This window comes from Pipistrellus kuhlii, unplaced genomic scaffold (assembly GCF_014108245.1).
Source record: "Pipistrellus kuhlii isolate mPipKuh1 unplaced genomic scaffold, mPipKuh1.p scaffold_m20_p_7, whole genome shotgun sequence".
Taxonomy (NCBI): domain Eukaryota; kingdom Metazoa; phylum Chordata; class Mammalia; order Chiroptera; family Vespertilionidae; genus Pipistrellus; species Pipistrellus kuhlii.
This window is the reverse complement of record NW_023425573.1, coordinates 46,753,383-46,773,134: the sequence shown is the minus strand read 5'-3', so window position 1 is coordinate 46,773,134 and position 19,752 is coordinate 46,753,383. Positions and strand designations below refer to the sequence as shown.

At 33.9% G+C, this 19,752-nt stretch overlaps 1 protein-coding gene across 2 annotated transcripts in view; it reads left to right on the top strand.

Annotated features, from left to right (window-relative positions):
* The window catches only part of PSMD14 (proteasome 26S subunit, non-ATPase 14), a 79,040-nt gene that overhangs the window by 33,895 nt on the left and 25,393 nt on the right, over positions 1 to 19,752 (top strand). For both annotated transcript variants that reach the window (XM_036420881.2, XM_036420880.2), the window contains 4 exons: positions 7,209 to 7,280; positions 7,492 to 7,611; positions 10,431 to 10,501; positions 11,517 to 11,667. In XM_036420881.2, coding sequence (XP_036276774.1) covers positions 7,209 to 7,280; positions 7,492 to 7,611; positions 10,431 to 10,501; positions 11,517 to 11,667 — 414 coding nt within the window. The remainder of the gene's footprint in view (positions 1 to 7,208; positions 7,281 to 7,491; positions 7,612 to 10,430; positions 10,502 to 11,516; positions 11,668 to 19,752) is intronic.

Here is a 19,752-nt window from a genome sequence, read left to right as displayed (position 1 = left end):
GAGAGAGAGTCTTTGATGGGCTGCCTACTGCATGCCCACACTGGGGATTGAGTTTGCAATCCAGGCATGTGCCCTTGATCATAATTGAACCTGGGATCCTTCAGTCTGCATGTCAATGCTCTATCCATTGAGCCAAACCGACAAGGGCCATATTTCTTTTTAATCTTATGCACAGGATGTGTAGAATTTGTCATTACATGTGATTTTGTGTGACTTAAATTTCCTACAGTGTGTTTTAATAAAGAGGCTTTTTGTTTTTGTTTTTATAGTAGAGTATGAACTATTCTATAAGTAAATACAGTTCTGCTTCACTGCAAAGCCCAATGTGCCCATCCAGATTTTAGAAAATATATGGAGATGTCCTTTGTTCTCAGTGGGCATGCTAACTGCTTTTGGGGAGGAACAGCATCCTATATCTTTAATAGGAAATGGTTCCAGGTAGCAGAGGATTCTAAAATAAACAAAGGAAAGGAACTAAGCCTTCAGAATAAAAGTACTTTTGGGCATCTGAAAATAGGAAGGCATGCTATTGTGGGAAGAGCACACTACTGGACATCAGAAATTGCATTTTAATTCTGGTAACCTATGCCAATGTGTCTGCCTTTCTAACTACATCATAAGCTTCTTGAAGCTTTCATTTAACCATACAAGTGCTAGGCACAGTGGTAAAAGCCTTCACATTTGAAAAAAATGATAAATGTTTTCAGAGCCTTAGAAAGAAACTCTGGATTTGTTCTGAGAGGACAGTGTAGCCCATGGAATGATTCAGAAAACTTTAGATTAAATAAAGATAAACAGATTTTTTTCCACTCCAGAATTTTCCTTAGAGTCTTTAATATTCTAACATACAGCATAACTTTGGGGGGTAGGGTACATATGCAAAATATTCTAAACTTGATTAGGAATGAACTCTTTGGATAGTATTTTCTTAAAATTTTTTTAAATGAATATTTTTTTGAAATCTCTTGTCACTCCAGAATAACAAAAGAATTGATAAAACTTTGTGATATATTCCATATGAGGAATGAAGGATAGTCAACAAAATTTTGTACAAATTTCTAGTTTTAGACTACTCAATTAATTAAAATTATAAGTCGGGAAAGTTAGCTTGTAGAGAAACTTGGTAAGTTTGATTTTGAAGATGTTGAATCTGTTTGTCTCTTTGGGAAACAATGTAATGATTGTTGAGTTGGGAGAGAACCCAAAAATATCATCTGACTTAAACAGTTATCAAATGTTTGAGACCCTTGTATAACATGTTCATAAATTTGAACACTTATGTTTTAATAACTCCTATTACAAGGCTCTCATTAATTCAACTCTTTTTTATTATAGATAGCTTGGACAAATATAAGCTTTTTCCATTAGCCATAGTTCTATAAACTATGTAGTCTAAAATCAGAGGTCCTCATAATTTAGTGAGCATTAGAATCACCTAGAGGGCTTTTTCAAAATCCTATTTCTGGGCTTTGCCCCCAGAATTTCTGTTTTAGCAGGAAGGTGCATTTCTAACAAATTCCCAGATAATACCAATGCTGCGTCTGGTTCAAGCACTGCACCTTGAGAACTATTAGTCTGAACTTTGTCTGACAACTTTTCTTACATTTGAAGATCACTGTTCTGTACCGTGAATCTTTTCCAAGTTACATCAAGTTCTTTTGAACCTTTACTACATATCATGATTTTAAGCCATTTCCCCACACTGATAGCTCAGATTTTAAGACTGAAGAAATTTCTAAAGTGGAATCTTTTGCATACAGTCCAGAACTGGCCAAAAAAGGCCATATCCCTAAGAGCTATAATTTTTCCCCCCCTCTGGCGAACATTGAAGTCTGTGTCTTATAGGTTAATTGCTAATTTATCTTTTTTGCTATCATAGCCTCCAAGAAGGGAGAGAAATCTGCCTCCATGTAAATGTATTTAGCAGCCATGTTCCATTGTCTTAGTTTTCTTTTTAAATTAGGAGATAATTCCTTAAAGATTGTAAGTTCAAAATATTTAGTATAGCAGCAGTGGCATACCTTTAACTTAAGGTAATGTTGCTGATTAAGATGGCTACAGCAGAGATTTTAAATGAAGGAACTTTCAACAGTATTCTTCAGTTCTTGGTTGTTATCTTGTTCTTAGGTTTATTTGCAGTATTTTAAGAAGAACTATCATGAATGTTCTTGTTATGCACATATTTCTGCTTACCATATTTTTCGGACCATAAGACGCACTTTTTTCCCCCCAGAAGTGGGGGGGAAAAGTCCCTGCGTCTTATGGTCCAAATATAGCCTACACATATACTTTAAAAAAAAAGTTTTTTTACTTGCCCGGCTCTGTGTGGTCTCTGTGTGCTTGCCCGGCTCTAAAATGGTTCTAAATGCTGCTGTTTACTTTACAGGGTTGATTACATGTGTTTATGACTGTGATGTTGGGTTTTAATGCACATAAAATATTTTAGGACACTATTTGTTTCAGAATCTTTTTTTCTTCATTTCCCTTCTCTAAAAACTGGTGCGTCTTATGGTCCGGAGCGTCTTATGGTCCGAAAAATACAGTATTTACTTAAACTAGAGGCCTCGTGCACAAAATTCGTGCACGGGGGTGGGGGGGTGTCCTCTTCAATCTGGGACCCCTGGCTCCCAGCTGCATGCATGCCTGCCTGCCTGCCTGATCACCCCCTAACCACTCCCCTGCCGGCTCAATTGCCCCTAACTGCCCTCTCCTGCTAGCCTGGTAATTGCTTCAAGCACCTCTGAAAGCCACCTTCGTGTTCCAATCCAATGCCAGACAATCCAGTTTCTCCCCATATGAGTTTGGGTCTCCAGAGTCTTGCCCGGAACTGGAATTCACCCATCCATCCTTCCATCCCTCCCTTCCTTCCTTGATACAGTTCACTGCTACTTCTTGCCAAGCTCTTTGGAAAATTTAGTCTAACTAGATCAAGTAATAAAGTAGTCATGGAGTGAAAGGGGCAACAGAAAATATCACTGACTGCTGTCTCTAAAAACAGCACCCATATAGTAGGAACATTGCTGCATATTTTCTGGTAGTAGGTTTCTGAGTCAGAAGAAAATAGTGATCTGGCTGGTGTCATTCAGTGGTTAACCATTGAGCATGGACCAGGAGGTCACAGTTCGATTCCCAGTCAGGCACTGCTTGGGTTTCAGGCATGGTCCCTAGAAGGGGACATGCAGTAGGCAGCTGATCAGTTATTCTTTCTCATCGTTGATGTTTGTATCTCTCTCTTTTCCTCCCTTCCTCTAAAATCAATAAAAACATATAAAAATATTATTTTTTTTTTTAAAGAAGAAGAAAATAGTGAAAGAGTAGCTAAGGATCTTTAAATTTACTTATCGGGTCTAGTAATAATTAATGTCGTTTTTAAACATTCGTTTAAAATCTTGCTTGGCGTTGACTTGTATTGACATAACCTTCAAACACGTGGTATCTATAGAACATGTGAAGTGCAATTAACAAGTTTTGCTTGAAAAAGTTTGTGTTTGGTTTGTTTTTTGTTGCAAAACTAGGGCTAAGAAGATGGCGGATGAAGAGCCTATTCGGCACTGCATGCTTTACGAGTTCCAATTAGGAAGAAAAGCAAGTGAGGCTGCAAAAAACATCTGTAGTGCTCTTGGTCAAGATGCAGTTAGCGCCAGAAAATGCCAGCGTTGGTTTGAGAAATTTCGCGAGGGAAATTTTTCGTTAGATGACAAGAGTGGTCGAGGCCGTGTGTCCAATTTTGATCAAGAAGCTCTTCAAGCTCTTTTGGTGCAAAATCCTCAAATTACCCAACAAGAGCTTGCAACAACTTTAAATTGTTCACAAAAAACAATTTCCAATCAATTGCGTGCACTTGGCAAAGTCCAAAAGTTTGGAAAATGGGTTCCTCATGAGTTGACCCACAACAACCGTAATCAAAGAGTCACAATTTGCAGTTCGCTCCTCTCGTCAAAACCGTTTGCCGTTTTTAGAGCAAATTGTTACCGGAGATGAAAAATGGGTGCTTATGTTAATTTGAAAAGGCGGCCTCAATGGTTGGACAAAAATGAGGCTCCGCAGCCCATGCCAAAACCTGATTTGCATGCGAAAAAAGTGATGTTGTGTGTTTGGTGGAATTTTAAAGGAATTCTTCATTATGAACTTTTACCATCTAACCAAACCATTACAAGTGCAGTGTATAGTGCCCAATTGGAAAGGTTAGCCCAAGCTTTAAGAGAAAAAGAATCCGCGCTGATTAATCGGAAGGGCGTAATTCTTCACCACGATAACGCACGACCGCATACTGCAAGAATCACTGCTGAAAAACTGCGCCAGTTGGAATGGGAAGTTCTCCCTCAACCTGCATATTCTCCTGATATTGCCCCTTCTGATTACCATTTGTTTCGTTCTTTGCAAAACTTTCTTCTTGGAAAAAAATTTAATAATGAAGAATGCCTCAAACATGCATTGACCGAATTTTTTGCATCAAAATCACAAGAATTTTACAACAGAGGGATTAAAATGCTTCCTGAGCGTTGGGCACAAGTAGTAGAAAACAACGGCAACTATATTGTTGATTAAATTTTGTTGTATTGTTTAAATAAATTCGATTTAAAAAAGTATTAGAAAACGACATTAATTATTACTAGACCTAATACATACGACTTGTTCTCTCTCAAAGGGTAGATCTGGGTGGGTATTTTTTATTTCTGCCCCATTGGTTTGCAATACCTCAATTTTTTCAACCAATACTCGAGTTCTCTTATTATGTGCCAGGCACTTGCTAGGTACTGTTTACATATAATGTTGAACAGAACAGTGTTTGTTCTTTTATTGATGGCAGAAATAATTTCTGGATTTTGTCAATAATACGTTTCAGTGATGGTGTGTTGTTTTATTTCCCTGTTTGTTTATTTTTCTATTTATTGAAAGAGAAAGAGAGATTTGTTGTTCTGTTTATGCATTCACTGGTTGATTCTTGTATATGTCCCTACAAAGGTTTGCACCTACAACCTTGGTGTATCCGAATAATGTTTTAAGCAACTGAGCTGCCTAGCCAGGGCTATTCTTTGTTTTTCTTCTTAATATTTTCTGACAAGTTGATCACCTTGTATTAATAACTGTAGTTTAGATACCAGTTTAAAATTCTTTCTCCATATGTGTATTTTAAGTTGCTGTGAATCCTAGAAATACTTTTTATGAATATAGTGTTCACTGTCCTGACTTTAGAGTATTATTTCCCTGAAACCTCTCATCACAATTTACTACTGCCCTTATCTTCTTACATTTTCTTAACTTTCTTGGATGAATATATTTATTTTAACAAAATTATCATGTTTTATATGATGGTGATCTCAGCAAATACTTTGGCATGGTAGCACTTTAACTTACCTTAAATTTTCATTCTGAGATTCATATATATTTGAAATGCAAGTGATAAAGCTGTATTGGGTGAGAATAGATAAAGAATTAAGTCAGTTTTTAAGTTATGTGGCATTTATTATTTAAAATTTTAAGGGATTTGAATTTTTCTTCCACATTGTACATACAGAAACAGGTGATTTTTGTATGATTCTTGTATTTAGAGAAAACTTAATTTTAGGGCCTTTTATTCTTAACTACAGGCCCAGTGCATGAGATTCGTGCACTGGGGTGAGAGGGTGTCCCTCAGCCCGGCCTACACCCTCTCAGTCCCGGACCCCTCGCTCCTTACTTAGGTTCCCATGTCTGGCTGCCATTCTGTTGATTTGCATATTACACTTTCATTACCAGTAAATATTAATGAGCTTTTAAACAAAACAAATCACAGAATTTAGCATATAAATAGACAAGAAGAAGCACAAAGTATACATAGACCTATAAGTGTGAAATGTAATGAGTAAAGCAGTTGTTTAATTTTAGTGAGCAAACCTGTTAGAGCAAGATAGTGTTGACATAATTTTGAAAGCTAACATGTTTCTTATATAGTTTGTAGCAGTTATATGTCAAGGAAAGGGAACTTTAAGCAAAACTGCACCTAACAATTATAGTCACATTTCATTTTAATTTCCTAGACTGTCCAGTATTAAGGGAAAAAAGTTTTCTATTTTCGGAATTACATTTATAAGATTGTAGTCATCTTGTAGGTACAATTTACACAATGCAATACTATGCAGCTGTAAAAAAGGAGGATCTCTTACCCTTTGATATAGCATGGAAGAACCGGGAGAGAGTTTTATGCTAAGGGAAATAAGCCAGAGAATGACAAGAATCACATGATCTCATTCATATGTGGAATTTAATGAACAAAATAGATCCTGAGAAATAGAAGCAAGGAACAGACTGAGGAATTTCACAGGGAGGGGTGGGGGAGGGAAGAGATTAATTAAAGAATTTATATGCATATATGGACACAATAGTTCTCTGGCAGGGGGGGGGTTGGTGGTGGTAGAGAGGGTCAATGGGAGAAAAAGGGGAACTTCTATAATACTTTCAACAATAAGAAATTTTAAAAAATTTCTATGTGGAATTACATTTATAAGATTGTAGTCATCTTGAGCGTAAGTACTATATATAAAATATGGCACAGAATGTTACAATAAAAGAGGTTGTTGCTTTTGATGAAGATGGACTCCTTAAGGAGAAACATAGACCTTCCTTAGCCTGTAATAAGGTTAATACTTGTTTTAAAGATAGTGGTTAGGTTTTGGAAGTGTTTTCATGTTAGTTCACACTTGGGGTTTACTGTGTTAAATTGTTGTTGTTTAGGAGGAGGGGAACAACTTCATCAGGTGAAGTATAGAGTATGTTGTTCACAGCTCTTTCACCTAGAGATTAGAAGTCTTTTGTCCTCCTTCTCCCCCACCTCCCAACTGTATCTACTATTTTCAAAGAAATCTACATGCTGAAAATCAAGCTTACAGAATTTGCTGTTTACAGTTAATCATGCTAGTCTGATAGTATTTTGCCTTCACATTTTGGTGAGAAATATGACTAATTGGTATATTACAGTTATTTTGGAGTGGAGATAGATTAGCACTGCTGAAAGATTTAAGCTTTATGTCCATTGGACATTTGCCTTAGTTCTAAGTTTGATCTGTTTTCTACAGGTTTGATATCCCAAACTTGTTTTGATTATTTGTGTTGTACCTGAATAAAAGGATACAGCATATTTTCCCAAAACTCTTAAAACCAATCAAATTGTAACTTTACTTTTAAACTCATAAACTCTGTGTGTTTATAATTGATATGCTTGTTTCTAGGGGCCACCTACAGATGCTCCTGCAGTGGACACAGCAGAACAAGTCTATATCTCTTCCCTGGCACTGTTAAAAGTAAGTGTTGAATGGAATAATTTGTTTTAAGAGAGCTCTGTTTCTTTTACTTTGGAATATTTGTCACCTTAATCCTCTCAGACAAACTATTGTTTTAACTACATCAATAAAATAAGAGTATTTTATTTCCACTGAAACTAAAATAGGTTCTTTTTAAATTTAAAAGAATAAAGATCTCAAAGCTTTGTGTCCACATATCTTCCTCTTACAGATGTTAAAACATGGTCGTGCTGGAGTTCCAATGGAAGTTATGGGTCTGATGCTTGGAGAATTTGTTGACGATTACACCGTCAGAGTGATTGATGTGTTTGCTATGCCACAGTCAGGAACAGTGAGTACTTTTATGGTTGCCTGCTATAAGTAAATGTGTTTCTTTTCTCTTTACTTTTCCTATGCAAAATAATATTCATCATATTTTTTCTTCATCATAAGATTTTCCTATGCCAAATAACATTCATCATATTCTGTTTTCCTGATGGGAAAAATTCATAAGATTAAAATTCATCATGAATTAATAATTTATTGAATTAAATTATTGTATGAATTAAATGACTTATATTTTAAGTGCATCATTCCCTGTAGACCCATGAACTGAATAATGCTAACATTAAATTCCTTGGTTCATACCTTTAGCTTAAACTAGCATAGCGTACTGGGTTTATTATAAATTAGTCACCCTCAAATAGTAGAATATCAGTTTGAACTCTTGGTTCAAAAGATTTCAGACTCTTAATTAGATTTTCATTTACATACATTATCTAGTCCTCATGTTTTGGTCCTATTGTTTTTGAAATATGACCTTTTTTTAAATATTCCATATATGGTGATAAACGATTCTTGAACTTTTCCTATTAAAAATGTTAAGTTACAAAAAAGTTTATGGTAAGCTTTGGTCCTTTTGCCTAGGCATGGTAATTTGTTTAGAAGCAACAGAATTCATACAGATTTAAAAGTCATCTACTGTTTAGAATTTTTACTCTCTCTGGGTCAATTATTTTTTATTTTTTTATTTTGTTTAGTGCATTGGACTTGTGTAGATAGGTATGTATTTTGATATAAAGAAATTGGCCAAAAGACAATAACTATTCTACTTACCTTCCAAAAAAACAACACACATATCCTTCCCGTCTATTTGCCTAGAAAAATATAATGTGTATATTTTTTATGATGGATGTTTTTTCTTATTGAACTTTATAAAATATCTAGGTTAAAGAAATTGTTTTCATTAAACTGTTTGCTGTTTGAAGTTCTTTTCTGTAAGTATATTTTGATAAAATAGATGCTAGAGAAAAACATTTCATTTTTAAATATTGCAATGTATGTGTGTGTCTGTGTTTATAATAAGTATTTTAAATGGAGTAGTTGCTACAGAATGCAGTTTATTTGTAAACAGTGCAAAATATAGAAAAACATGAAATGAGGTAAACTATCTTGGACCTGCCGATTTTCCATTATATTTATTTTGTGCATTGGACATAGAGAAATACACTACATATTAACTAAAGATTTAGATTTGAATATTAGACTCTTATTTGTATCTCTATCTTTTCATGTCAGAATATATTAAACACAAAATTAACTGGTTTTAAAAAGAAGATATATTTACTATATGTAATACTTTAAACAATGAAAAAAGGAAAAGAATAAAATTAACTGGTTTTATCTGTTACATGTGATTCTTATATGCTTATTCATTATAATAAAGGGATCTTAAGCTTTAATACTCTGTGTAAGTGCTTGTTTGGCAATATAAAATAGACGATTTTGAGCCCCATGTTTACTCTGTGTAGAATTTAAAAGTTTTTTTTCTGGCACAAGAGATAGCTATCTTCTGTAAAGACATGTGTCTCTGCCTCATATCCGTGTGTGTGTGTGTGTGTGTGTGTGTGTGTGTGTGTGTGTTTCTTGTGTTTTGTTTTTTAACAATCCTTTAAAAATGTAAACAAACAAACAAACAAACAAAAAACCTTTCTTAGCCTGTAGGTAGGAGCAGATTGCATACCCCTGTTCTTGAGTATGCAAGATTCAAAATACTATTTGTTTTGGTTGGAAGGAAGTGTTTATATTAACTAGTTTGTTTAAGTAGATTAGATTTAAATTCCTGAAATTAGAAGAAAACCTTTTTCGAGCTATAATGGCAATGATCTATCACTGAAGAGATAGTATGAATGCCTGTGATAGATAGTTCAGGTTGTGAAATTTTCTTTTGGTTGAACTAGCAATATAATGCAGCTTTTAAAAGACTTGGTTATAGCCGAAACCGGTTGGCTCAGCAGTAGAGTGTCAGTCTGCGGACTGAAAGGTCCCAGGTTCGATTCCGGTCAAGGGCATGTACATTGGTTGCGGGCACATTTTCTCTCTCATCGATGTTTCTAGCTTTCTATCTCTCTCTCCTCCTCTCTGTAAAAAAATCAATAAAATATATTAAAAAAAAAAAAAGACTTGGTTATATTGTAGTACAATATGTATCTAGTGGGAAATTTTTGTGCGAATGCTCTTATACTTTAGGTAATATTCAAAAGTATATTAATTCCCTCCAACTACCTATTCTAACAAGTTGTCCTAATTGAAGCACTAAACTTCCTCTTTTTCCAATCTACCCACCTACCCTACAAACAACTCTGAGGTACTAATAAATTTCTTTCTTCAGAATGTTTACTTTACTGGGGAAATACTTGAAACTTTATTATTATAATAGTTGAATAATTGTAGAACTTTTATTGCTATGCTTAAAAGTTATCAAAGGATGGCAGCATTAGGAATTGTGCTTTCTAATAGTAATTAATTCAATTATTTGGTGTTTTACACACATATACATACACACACACACACACACACACTCACGGCCATAAATTCTTAAAGGAACCTGAAAAAGATGGTCTCTCCTATAATTTAAAATTGTCTTAACTAAGTCTTAACTAAGAAGTTTGGTAGTTGGTGATTTTAGGAGCTTTATTGATGTAAGGTTTATAATTGAATGACAAGAGCCGGTATCAAATATGGGTATAAAAACCTATAAAATTATTTTGATATCTCAAAATAATATACCTAATATTTCTTGGGTAGCTTTTTGTTAATTTACATTGTAATATGTGGGGTCCCCCCCCCATAATTATAAAAGCTATTTATTTTTCTTTCTTTTTAATCCAGGGTGTTAGTGTGGAGGCAGTTGATCCAGTATTCCAAGCCAAAATGCTGGATATGCTGAAGCAGACAGGAAGGTAAGTATTTTAAATTATCATATAAAGGAATAATGGCAAATATTTTCAGAAACGTAACTCAAAATTTTGGATGTTTATGAATATCATTCCTAGGGGGTGGGAAAAGCCATGTAGTTAATGTAAAAGTATCATTGTCAGTGCTAGACACCACCTATCTAGTCTCTCATTCATCTAGAATCAAAGAAATTTGCCAATCAGAAAACTGCTTCATGTTAAATTTCTCAATCATCACATAGTAAGCTTGTGCTGTAGCTTCCCTCTGGTTAGCATATGGAGTTACTCTCTAGTCATTGATAATTGAAAGAGAGTTTATGTTTCATGTATTTGAGAGTTGCAACCGAATAAGATTCTGAATATTTATATTTGTAGGCATATGAGTTTTAAAGACAGGGCAAATAAAATCCAAATATCCTTCAAGTTATTTCCATCGTCCGTCCCCCTGTGCCCCCCCAGATTAAATCTCTCAATAGTTGTCATTCTCTTGCTCAAATTCTTCTACTGTGTGGAAAAAACTTCAAAATTAATGTCAGCAAAAGGCTCAGCAGCTGAGCAGATCAGTGCAAATTGGTTTTTGACTGAGTTCCTAGTTCTACTGCTGGTTTAATTGATATTTAATCCTTTCACAACAGTGGATCCTGGTGTCCATTGTTAAAAATATACTCTGCCTGAAAAATCCAACTCCCAGAGCTAAGGAGTTAAAGAGTAGATATTTACTTGAATGCTGAAAGGGTAAAAACTGGCTCTGAGAAAGTGTGGTAACAAGGTGAAAAACTGAAAGCCTTATCTACCACTGCTAATGTGCATCTCTTAATGATAGCACTCCTTTATCACACTTACATTTCCATGTTTTCTGGATAATGTAGTGTATGCTATCAGTGTTTCTAATGGTGCTTTTTCACACCTGTGTGTTTATCATCTCTTCTTAATTTATACCCTGTTAGTGTGCTGTTTCTTTTCATATCATAAATGTATTCCTTGTTCTGTTCTGAACAGCTGAATGCCCTCTTTGTTTCAGACCGGAGATGGTTGTTGGTTGGTATCACAGTCACCCTGGCTTTGGTTGTTGGCTTTCTGGTGTGGATATCAACACGCAGCAGAGCTTTGAAGCCTTGTCGGAGAGAGCTGTGGCAGTGGTTGTGGATCCCATTCAGAGTGTAAAAGGAAAGGTAGAGTAGATTCTGTCTTTATTAGCATCTACTGCCACATTCTGTTTGCAGCCACATTAAATAAAAATCTGTATTTATAAAGCAGAATTCTTAATTACACAAAACCCCCTGACTGGTTACTTAAAAAAGAAAAAAAAGTACAAGTTTATATGTGTGTCTTGGTATTATTTAGAGATTGTTTTTACTTTAATCAGCTATTGCCTAATCATAAATGTTTATCTTTAAATTTTTTATTTCATAGGTTTAGGAATGCTAAACCATACTAAAAGCCTGCTATACACATTTCATAAATATTTTAATAAACATTACTCTTCCTTTCTTTATTTAAAAATAGGGAATTTGAGATTAGCACATTTAAAAAATCTAGTTAAAGAGCTCTGTTTTACAGATATTGTGCAGGAAATGCTCTGGAGTTGTATGTTCCAAATATTTTAGACAATGAAAACTTGCCCCAAAGACTTTGTAGCAATCATTCCCATTTTTGGATTGAGGACCCAGATGAATGATTCAATATGCTAAATGATTCTGAAAAGAGATTAACTTGCAAAGCATATTGGGTTATAGTTGTTCTTTGTCAATATCTTTTGTTCTTGTTTAGTTTTTTTTTTCTTTTCTTTTTTTGTTCGTTTGTTCTTTCTTTCGTTTTTTTCTTTCTTTCTTTCTAGCCCCATATGCCATTTTCCTATTTCCTGCCTCATGACAGCAGGGAGTAGCTCTATTATCACCTTCACAGAGCTGTCTGCAAATGTGAGAGGCAATTCGATTTTGCTCAACCACAGGGAGAGTGGATTAGAAAAACTACAGAACATACAGAAATTGGCTAGGTGGTTATTGCTTTAAAATACTGCTGAGGTGTCTTGTTTGAGCATGTACTTCCATTGTAGTGTAGAATAATTGTTAAAATAAAATCACAATACATTTATGGAATCCTTTTTATGCAGCTTTTAAGTTATTTTTAGAGCACTTAAAAGTAAATATTAGCTTGCTATCTATTAGACCTGGAGTATGATAGTACTGCAGATTACATTAACATCTGTTCACCAGCTCAAAAAACTAAATCTGGCTGTTAAAATGGAGTTTTTATCTGTCATGAATTTAAAGTTAAACACTTGCTGACATCATATTATTATGATGAATAAAATTGAGGTCTTTAAATCATGATCCTATTAGATGTGATTTAGCTTTTCAGAAGCAAAAACTAGCCATAAAACCAATAATAATAGCTGATATACATACTAGACAATTCAGAATAGATAACTATAGATGCTTGCTGTGTACCAGTATTTCATTTTATTTACTTGGTGGTTTTTTGTTTTGTTTTTTGTTTTTGTTTTTTTACTAAGCATATTGTTATTTAAATAATATATCTATATCTATATCTACTCAAGAATTGAAAATCCTTGAATTTTGTTTTTACTTTATTAAATTAAAGTACAGTATAATACTTAAGTTTAATTTTATGATAATTAACATATCTTTTTGGCAACTTATTTAAGTAATGATTCTTATTTTAGAAATGTAACAACAGAATTATCTGATTAAATTTTTCTACCAAAATATTTACAAATAATAATTGAAGCTTAATTTTAAGTATAATTAGAGTTTTATTTTGTATTATTGTGACAAATTTTTTTTATGATACTTGTTTTATGTGATGGTGGCTACTTCGAAAAGGAAAATATAAGCTTAAATGCAATAAAAGAAAGCATTCTCAAAATAGAATGTAAATAAATGAATATGTATTTTATTTTTGGTTATCTTGCTTATAGTTTTTTAAATGGCAGTTTTGGGTTCTAAACCAGTTTTAAGTATCATATAATGTTGGAATTTGTATTGCTTGTTTATAACTAATCATAATTCATATTAGAAGAATGTGTTGTATTTAAAAATACTTGTATCACATGACTGCTGTCATGTGGTAAGATATAGTAGTTAAAAATATCTAAAATTATGAAATAACAAGTATTACTGTCTAATTTTGTCATAAAATATTTTTGAAAATTTTTGTATTAGTATTGATGATTCACATCACTTGTTGTACCTAACATAGATTTTCACAATTTTATTACCTGAAATAAGAATTTAGTTCTTTGTTAATTAAGTAGCTTCATCTATAAGGTTCTGATTATGGTTATAATTTATGATTCTCAGTGTCAAGCCCTCTTAAAACTATGAACCAAATTAAATGCTAGTATATCCATGGCCAGTGTTCTTGGTTGAAGTATTAAGAATATAAATTTGTAAAAACTGAATAATATAAGACTCTGCCTTCCTCTTCCTTGCACTTTCTTAAAGCTGTCAAAATATTTAATAAGGCAATGAGTAGATCTAGAGTTAAAAATGGCAGTCTATATGAAAATGATTTAAATTAGGTTCACTAAATACCTCTTTCCTGTATATTTTTATATTTCAATTTTTATGAATCCCAAAATTATCTGTTTTTGAGTGATGAGCATGGATTCTTTCTTTGTAATCACAATTAATTCATAATTATTACTACTTTTGAGAACTCATTTTCTTATCAAAATTCCTGTCAGTGAAATGTTCCTATGTTACCTGCTAACTCCTGTCTGTGTCTGTTCTCTATTTTAAAAACATTAAGAAAGGACACAAAACACTAATAACTTTTTAGTCCAAATACATATCTGTTTCCTTGAAATTATTTTATTTAATATAATCAGAAATACTCAATGGACTTTAAAAACAAAATGTTTCTGTTGACTTTGAGAGAGAGAGAGAGAGAGAGAGAGAGAGAGAGAGAGAGAGAGATAGATAGATAGATAGATATTGGCTGCCTCCTGCATGCTCCCTGCCAGAGATAAAGCCCTCAAACTCAGGCATATGCCCTGATCAGGAACTGAACCAGCAACCTTTCGGTGCACAAGTTGATGCTCAACTGACTGAGCCACACCAGCCATGTCTCAATAGACTTTTAAAAATGTAATATTTATCTAGTTGCAGATCAGCTTAACTGTAGGTATTTCTTGAGTAAATCCAATATACCTGTATGCTAATGATTCTGGGATATCACATAAAGAAAAAATGGTCTTTGTCTCTTTGAGAAAATTAGTTATAGACATTTGGTATTATTTGTGAGCCAGATAATATGCCATTTATATGCTGATAATCCTACATTGCATACTGATAGAATACAAATTATACTGATACTGCTTTGTTTCTGTAAATTAAGTATTAAATTGGTTACTAGGGACAGATATAATCCAATAAATACTTATTTGGAACCTTGTATGTACCAATATATTTTTTTTTTAAAGTGTATTTGTATAGTAAGCATAGTAAATACAGATTAAATTAAAAGAAGGAAGAAATGAGTATAGGATGAACAAAATAGATGAAATTTGGACTGAGCTTTGAGGGTTGGACAGGGCAGTGCTCAGAAAAGAAGAGCTTGTACCTGTGGGGAAGCATATAGGAACTATACCATTCCAGGTGGTACTTTGTTAATTCTGCTTTCACAGATTCCTTAGAATATAAAATAGTTTTGTTGTACTTTTTAAAAATAACATTTTACAAAAAAAAAAAATGGGGCTCTGAAAAGTAAATACAAATATAGGAGAAAAGAATTAGGGGATGAATGTTATAAGACCTTACCTTTTATTTGCAGATAGTTAGAAGTTTATGCGTTTTTCAGGACAAGGGGGCATATATTAATCAAGACCTTTTGTATTGGAAAGTTTTAAGATAGTGGAGATTTTAAACTACTCAACTAATAGTTTTGTTTTAGCTTGTTATTTTTTTTAAATGTCGTAGAGGCAGGGAGGACATACAGAAATGAAGAGCACAGGCGCTGGGATCAGACCTACATTAGAATCCCATTTTTATATCTTCTTTACAGCATGACCTTGAGCAAGTTACCTATTTTCTTGAGCTTCAGATTTTTTCATAAATAGGGATTTTAGTAACTTATAATGTGAATATTATGAAATGATATATGTATGATTAGTGTACACATACCATACATAATAGGTGCAATAAATGGTACTTTATTTTCTGAAGGTTAAAGTAATTGTTACCTAAAAGAATTAACAACAAGCATATTTAAAAGTGTGAGTATCTCTGAAAGTTTCGTTAAGAACAAGTCTATAAATTAATTACCAACTTGCTCACTTTAGGAAGATGAAGGTAATGAAAACTTTCCATTCTATAAAAGAATTGCAAACTTTCCCTTGTATTTTATATATCCTGATGAATTTAGGAATGCTTTTCTAATTCAGCTACTTTTTATTAAGCAATTACTGTTTTCCAGCATATTTCTCTGGGGCATGCTAATGAAGAGGAAAATGAATACGTTACATTAAAATTCTGGCTTTTGAAGTAATTAAATGTATTATATGTAAAACCATTTTGTGTTTTGGAGCCTCTTTTGGGGTAAAAACGTTCATGTCTTGGAATTTATATATTGTCTGGCACAAGTAGTTTATTAAAGAAATTTTTATAAAATAAAATCAAGGAATGGATGTGTCAGTGGTCACTTATCACTTTGGCTTTCAGCATATAAAAAACTGCAGTTTTCTGAGTTTTAGTAAGTATTTTTTTATACATTAGAGGAGTTATAGAGTCATTTATTAAACATATGAATTGACAAGCTCAGTGAGGCTAACTTGTTCACAAACCTTAGCCTTAATGAATTTGTGTGTAATCAGAGCTAGAGTTCAAGTTTACCATGTCATTTGTCTTCTTTAGAATAGTTGTTATTCATAAGACTTTCTTTTACTCTCTTTTGATTATTATCACTAAGGGTCAGTGAGAGCTGGATAATCCTAATCTCAAATTGTACATATACACATTTTCTTAATCTCATTTTCCAGATTGAAAGAGAAAAATAGAAAATAGGATGCATAAAAATTCTATTTCCACTTTTAATATACCGTGTTTCTCCGAAAACAAGACATCCTCTGAAAATAAGAACTAGCGCATGGAAATATAAGACATCCCCTGAAAATAAGACTTTGGGAGAAAAAATGAATATAAGACACTGTCTTATTTTCGGGGAAACAGGGTAGCTCTGAGCATATCCACCTGACTCTTGGGATAAGCTTGTTTAGTACTATTATATCTTTTGTTTGCTTTCTGTTTTGTATACTTTTGTTATCAAATTGAAGTTTTTTAATAGTATTAAATTTAGTCTCTGACAATAGCTAAGAAGATACTATTGGTACTAATGTACCTATACTACACCTGACAAACAAACTTAATGGCTTATAACATTTAGCTAATATAATAAAAAATTGTCCATTGGAATGTTAAAGCAATTTTTTGTTTACAATTCTTTTTTTTAAATATATTTTATTGATTTTGTACAGAGAGGAAGGGAGAGAGATAGAGAGTTAGAAACATCAATGAGAGAGAGTCATCGATCAGCTGCCTCTTGCACACCCGTACTTGGGATATGCACGCAACCAAGGTACATGCCCTTGACCGGAATCGAACCCGGGACTTTTCAGTCCCCAAGCTGACACTCTTATCCATTGAGCCAAACCGGTTTCGGCTTTTTGTTTACAATTCTAAGAAGCATAAATCTTATATAAATCTAACAGTTCTTAGTGTCCCATTATCTATAAGCATATTATCTACTCACTCTTTTGCTTCTGTAATGCTTTTCATTCTCCAGTCTAATCCCTGGTCACTAATTCAACAGGACACTGTTGCCAGTTATACACTGGAGACAAGAGTAACATTTATTCCCTGTACCAGCCTGTATTGTACCAGCAAATGGGAACATGACTTTGTTTAAGAGGCCTTTTCATAATCTATATATATTATTTAAGATATTCAAACGACTTGACATTATCTTTTACTAAGTACAAGAGGTCCAGTGCATGAATTCGTGCACAGGTGGGGTCCAGTCAGCCCACCAGATTAGGTGGGGCCCGCTGGGGGGGGTGGGGCCGAGGGTCACAGGCTGTTGGCTATTGGCTGGTCAGCCCCCCCCCCTCTGGTTCAACTCCTGGTCCAGGGGACAATTTGCAAATTAACCTTTTATTGTATAAGATGAAGATATTTCTGGACCTAGGACTTAGTTTTGGCAGTTTTTATGTTATCATTGTAATTTCCTGAAGAGGGAAGAATTGATTGTAGTGGTAAATTTTCTTCTTAGACATAGTTGAATCTTCAGTGATTATTCTTAGCTGTTAGTAAGCTAATTAATAGATGCCTACTGCCACTTTTTTACATTTAAAATACCTTTATTCTCTGCAGTTTTTATTTCAAATTAAACACAGGTCAGTGCTTGAGTAATGTTTGTTTTTCAGTTCAGCATGCCATAAAACAGTTTTTATGATTCAAAAGTGGTATTTTTTTGAAGCTTGTGATTAGATTTTTTATAGTAATGAATGTTTCTTTTTTTGGAAGGGAAAATAAACCTGAAAAGTATAAAATAATATAAAATAATACCAAAAATGCTTTCTTGAAGTGTTTCACATTTCAATAGATATTTATTCTGTACCATATTATGTGTCAGAGAGTCGCTAGGAAATGGATATTCAATGGTGATTATGACTCAAACCTTACTGTCAAGTAACTGAATCTAATAGTAGTTTTTTTTGTTTTGTTTTGTTTTGTTTTTTGTTTTGTGTTAGGATAACTGTTACATCAAATAGCTTGGTGATGAAGAGTACTGGCTTTGGCATGCTGTGTCAGTAACAAATCATAGTGGTATCATCAAGTCCTCTGATATTTGTTTTCCTTATCCATAAATTGAGAATACTAATACCTGCCTCTTAGTTATTGAGAACATTAGACAAGATAATTTCTGTACAATCAATAAGCGCAATAAAAATATGAAAAGTGATACATAGAAAAGTAATTGACATTTATATATATTTTTTCTACGAAAATGACCTTGCCTTTTGAGAAATGGCAGTTTAAAGGCTATATTTGCATTTGTTTTTGAAGGTGATGTTAAAGCACAACGAATGCATGTAAGTCCTTTATTCCCCTCATTCACCCTCTATACCACCTTGCTAATGTAGTCAAGCCCAGCTTTTAGTCTCTAGAGCCTCTTATTCCTTTACTTTATGTACAACTGTCAATAAACATACCAGTTGTCTTGCTTTCGTTTGTCTACTAGAGAGAAATGTGGACTCCACTCATTTTATGTAGGCTGACAGAATAGCCACCAGGTAGAATTGGTGCGCTATTGGTATCAGACCAATGACCAGAGATGATCAGGTCTCTTATAGCTCATTAGTAGTCTCCTGCGGAATTCAGTTTTTAAGTTCATTGTGCATTTGTCATGTATAAGTCTAGAAATATCTACCTTGCAGGAACGTTGAGAATCTAGGCATAACTGTTATTTTTAAAAAGAGATAATTTCAGTATAACTATGCTATTTTTATTTTAAATAGGAATTTTCGTAAGGAAATATATGACCTTAAGTGTCTCTCCCTGATTTCCTTTTGATGTTTTCATATTCCAAGTGTTTGTGGATGCCAAATTCATAGTTCCGATTTGGTTTGGAGAATAGCTTTTTTTAAACACTGTCCTTTGCTTTGTTTACTGTGTCAGTTTGGGTGCTCCAAGAAGCAGATGCCAAAATGGGACTCGATGTGCAAGAGATCACTAGGGGAAACACCTTCAGGCAGCAGTACAGGTTTAATCCTGATAAGACAAAGGGAAAGTTGGACTGGGTAGGAAGAGCATCATATTGCAGCTTATTTTTGAGAAAGTTTCAGCCAGACTACAGGGAGTCCTTGAGGCAAAGTTTACCTTTAGAGGAATCCCTTATTTGGCAGGAATGGCTAGTGCCTGGTACCCCTGTTGCTCAGTCATTGGCTGGGAGCAGCCCAAGGGAAGCATGACCCTGGGTGAACCCCCAGAGGACCTAAAGGTACAGCACCTGGAGGCTCTGCGTCAGTTATGTTCTCCACAGCAGGTTCTCTTGAAAGGAAATGTGAGGTGGGCAACTCTATGACTGCCACAGTTAGTAACACTAGTAACTATGGGACAGGTACATAGCTATTACTTTATTTAATCTTATCACCAACTCTGTGAGGTGTCATTCATGCACAAATGGAGACATTGAGAGCTTAAATAACTTACCTAGTAAGTGATAGAGCCAGAATT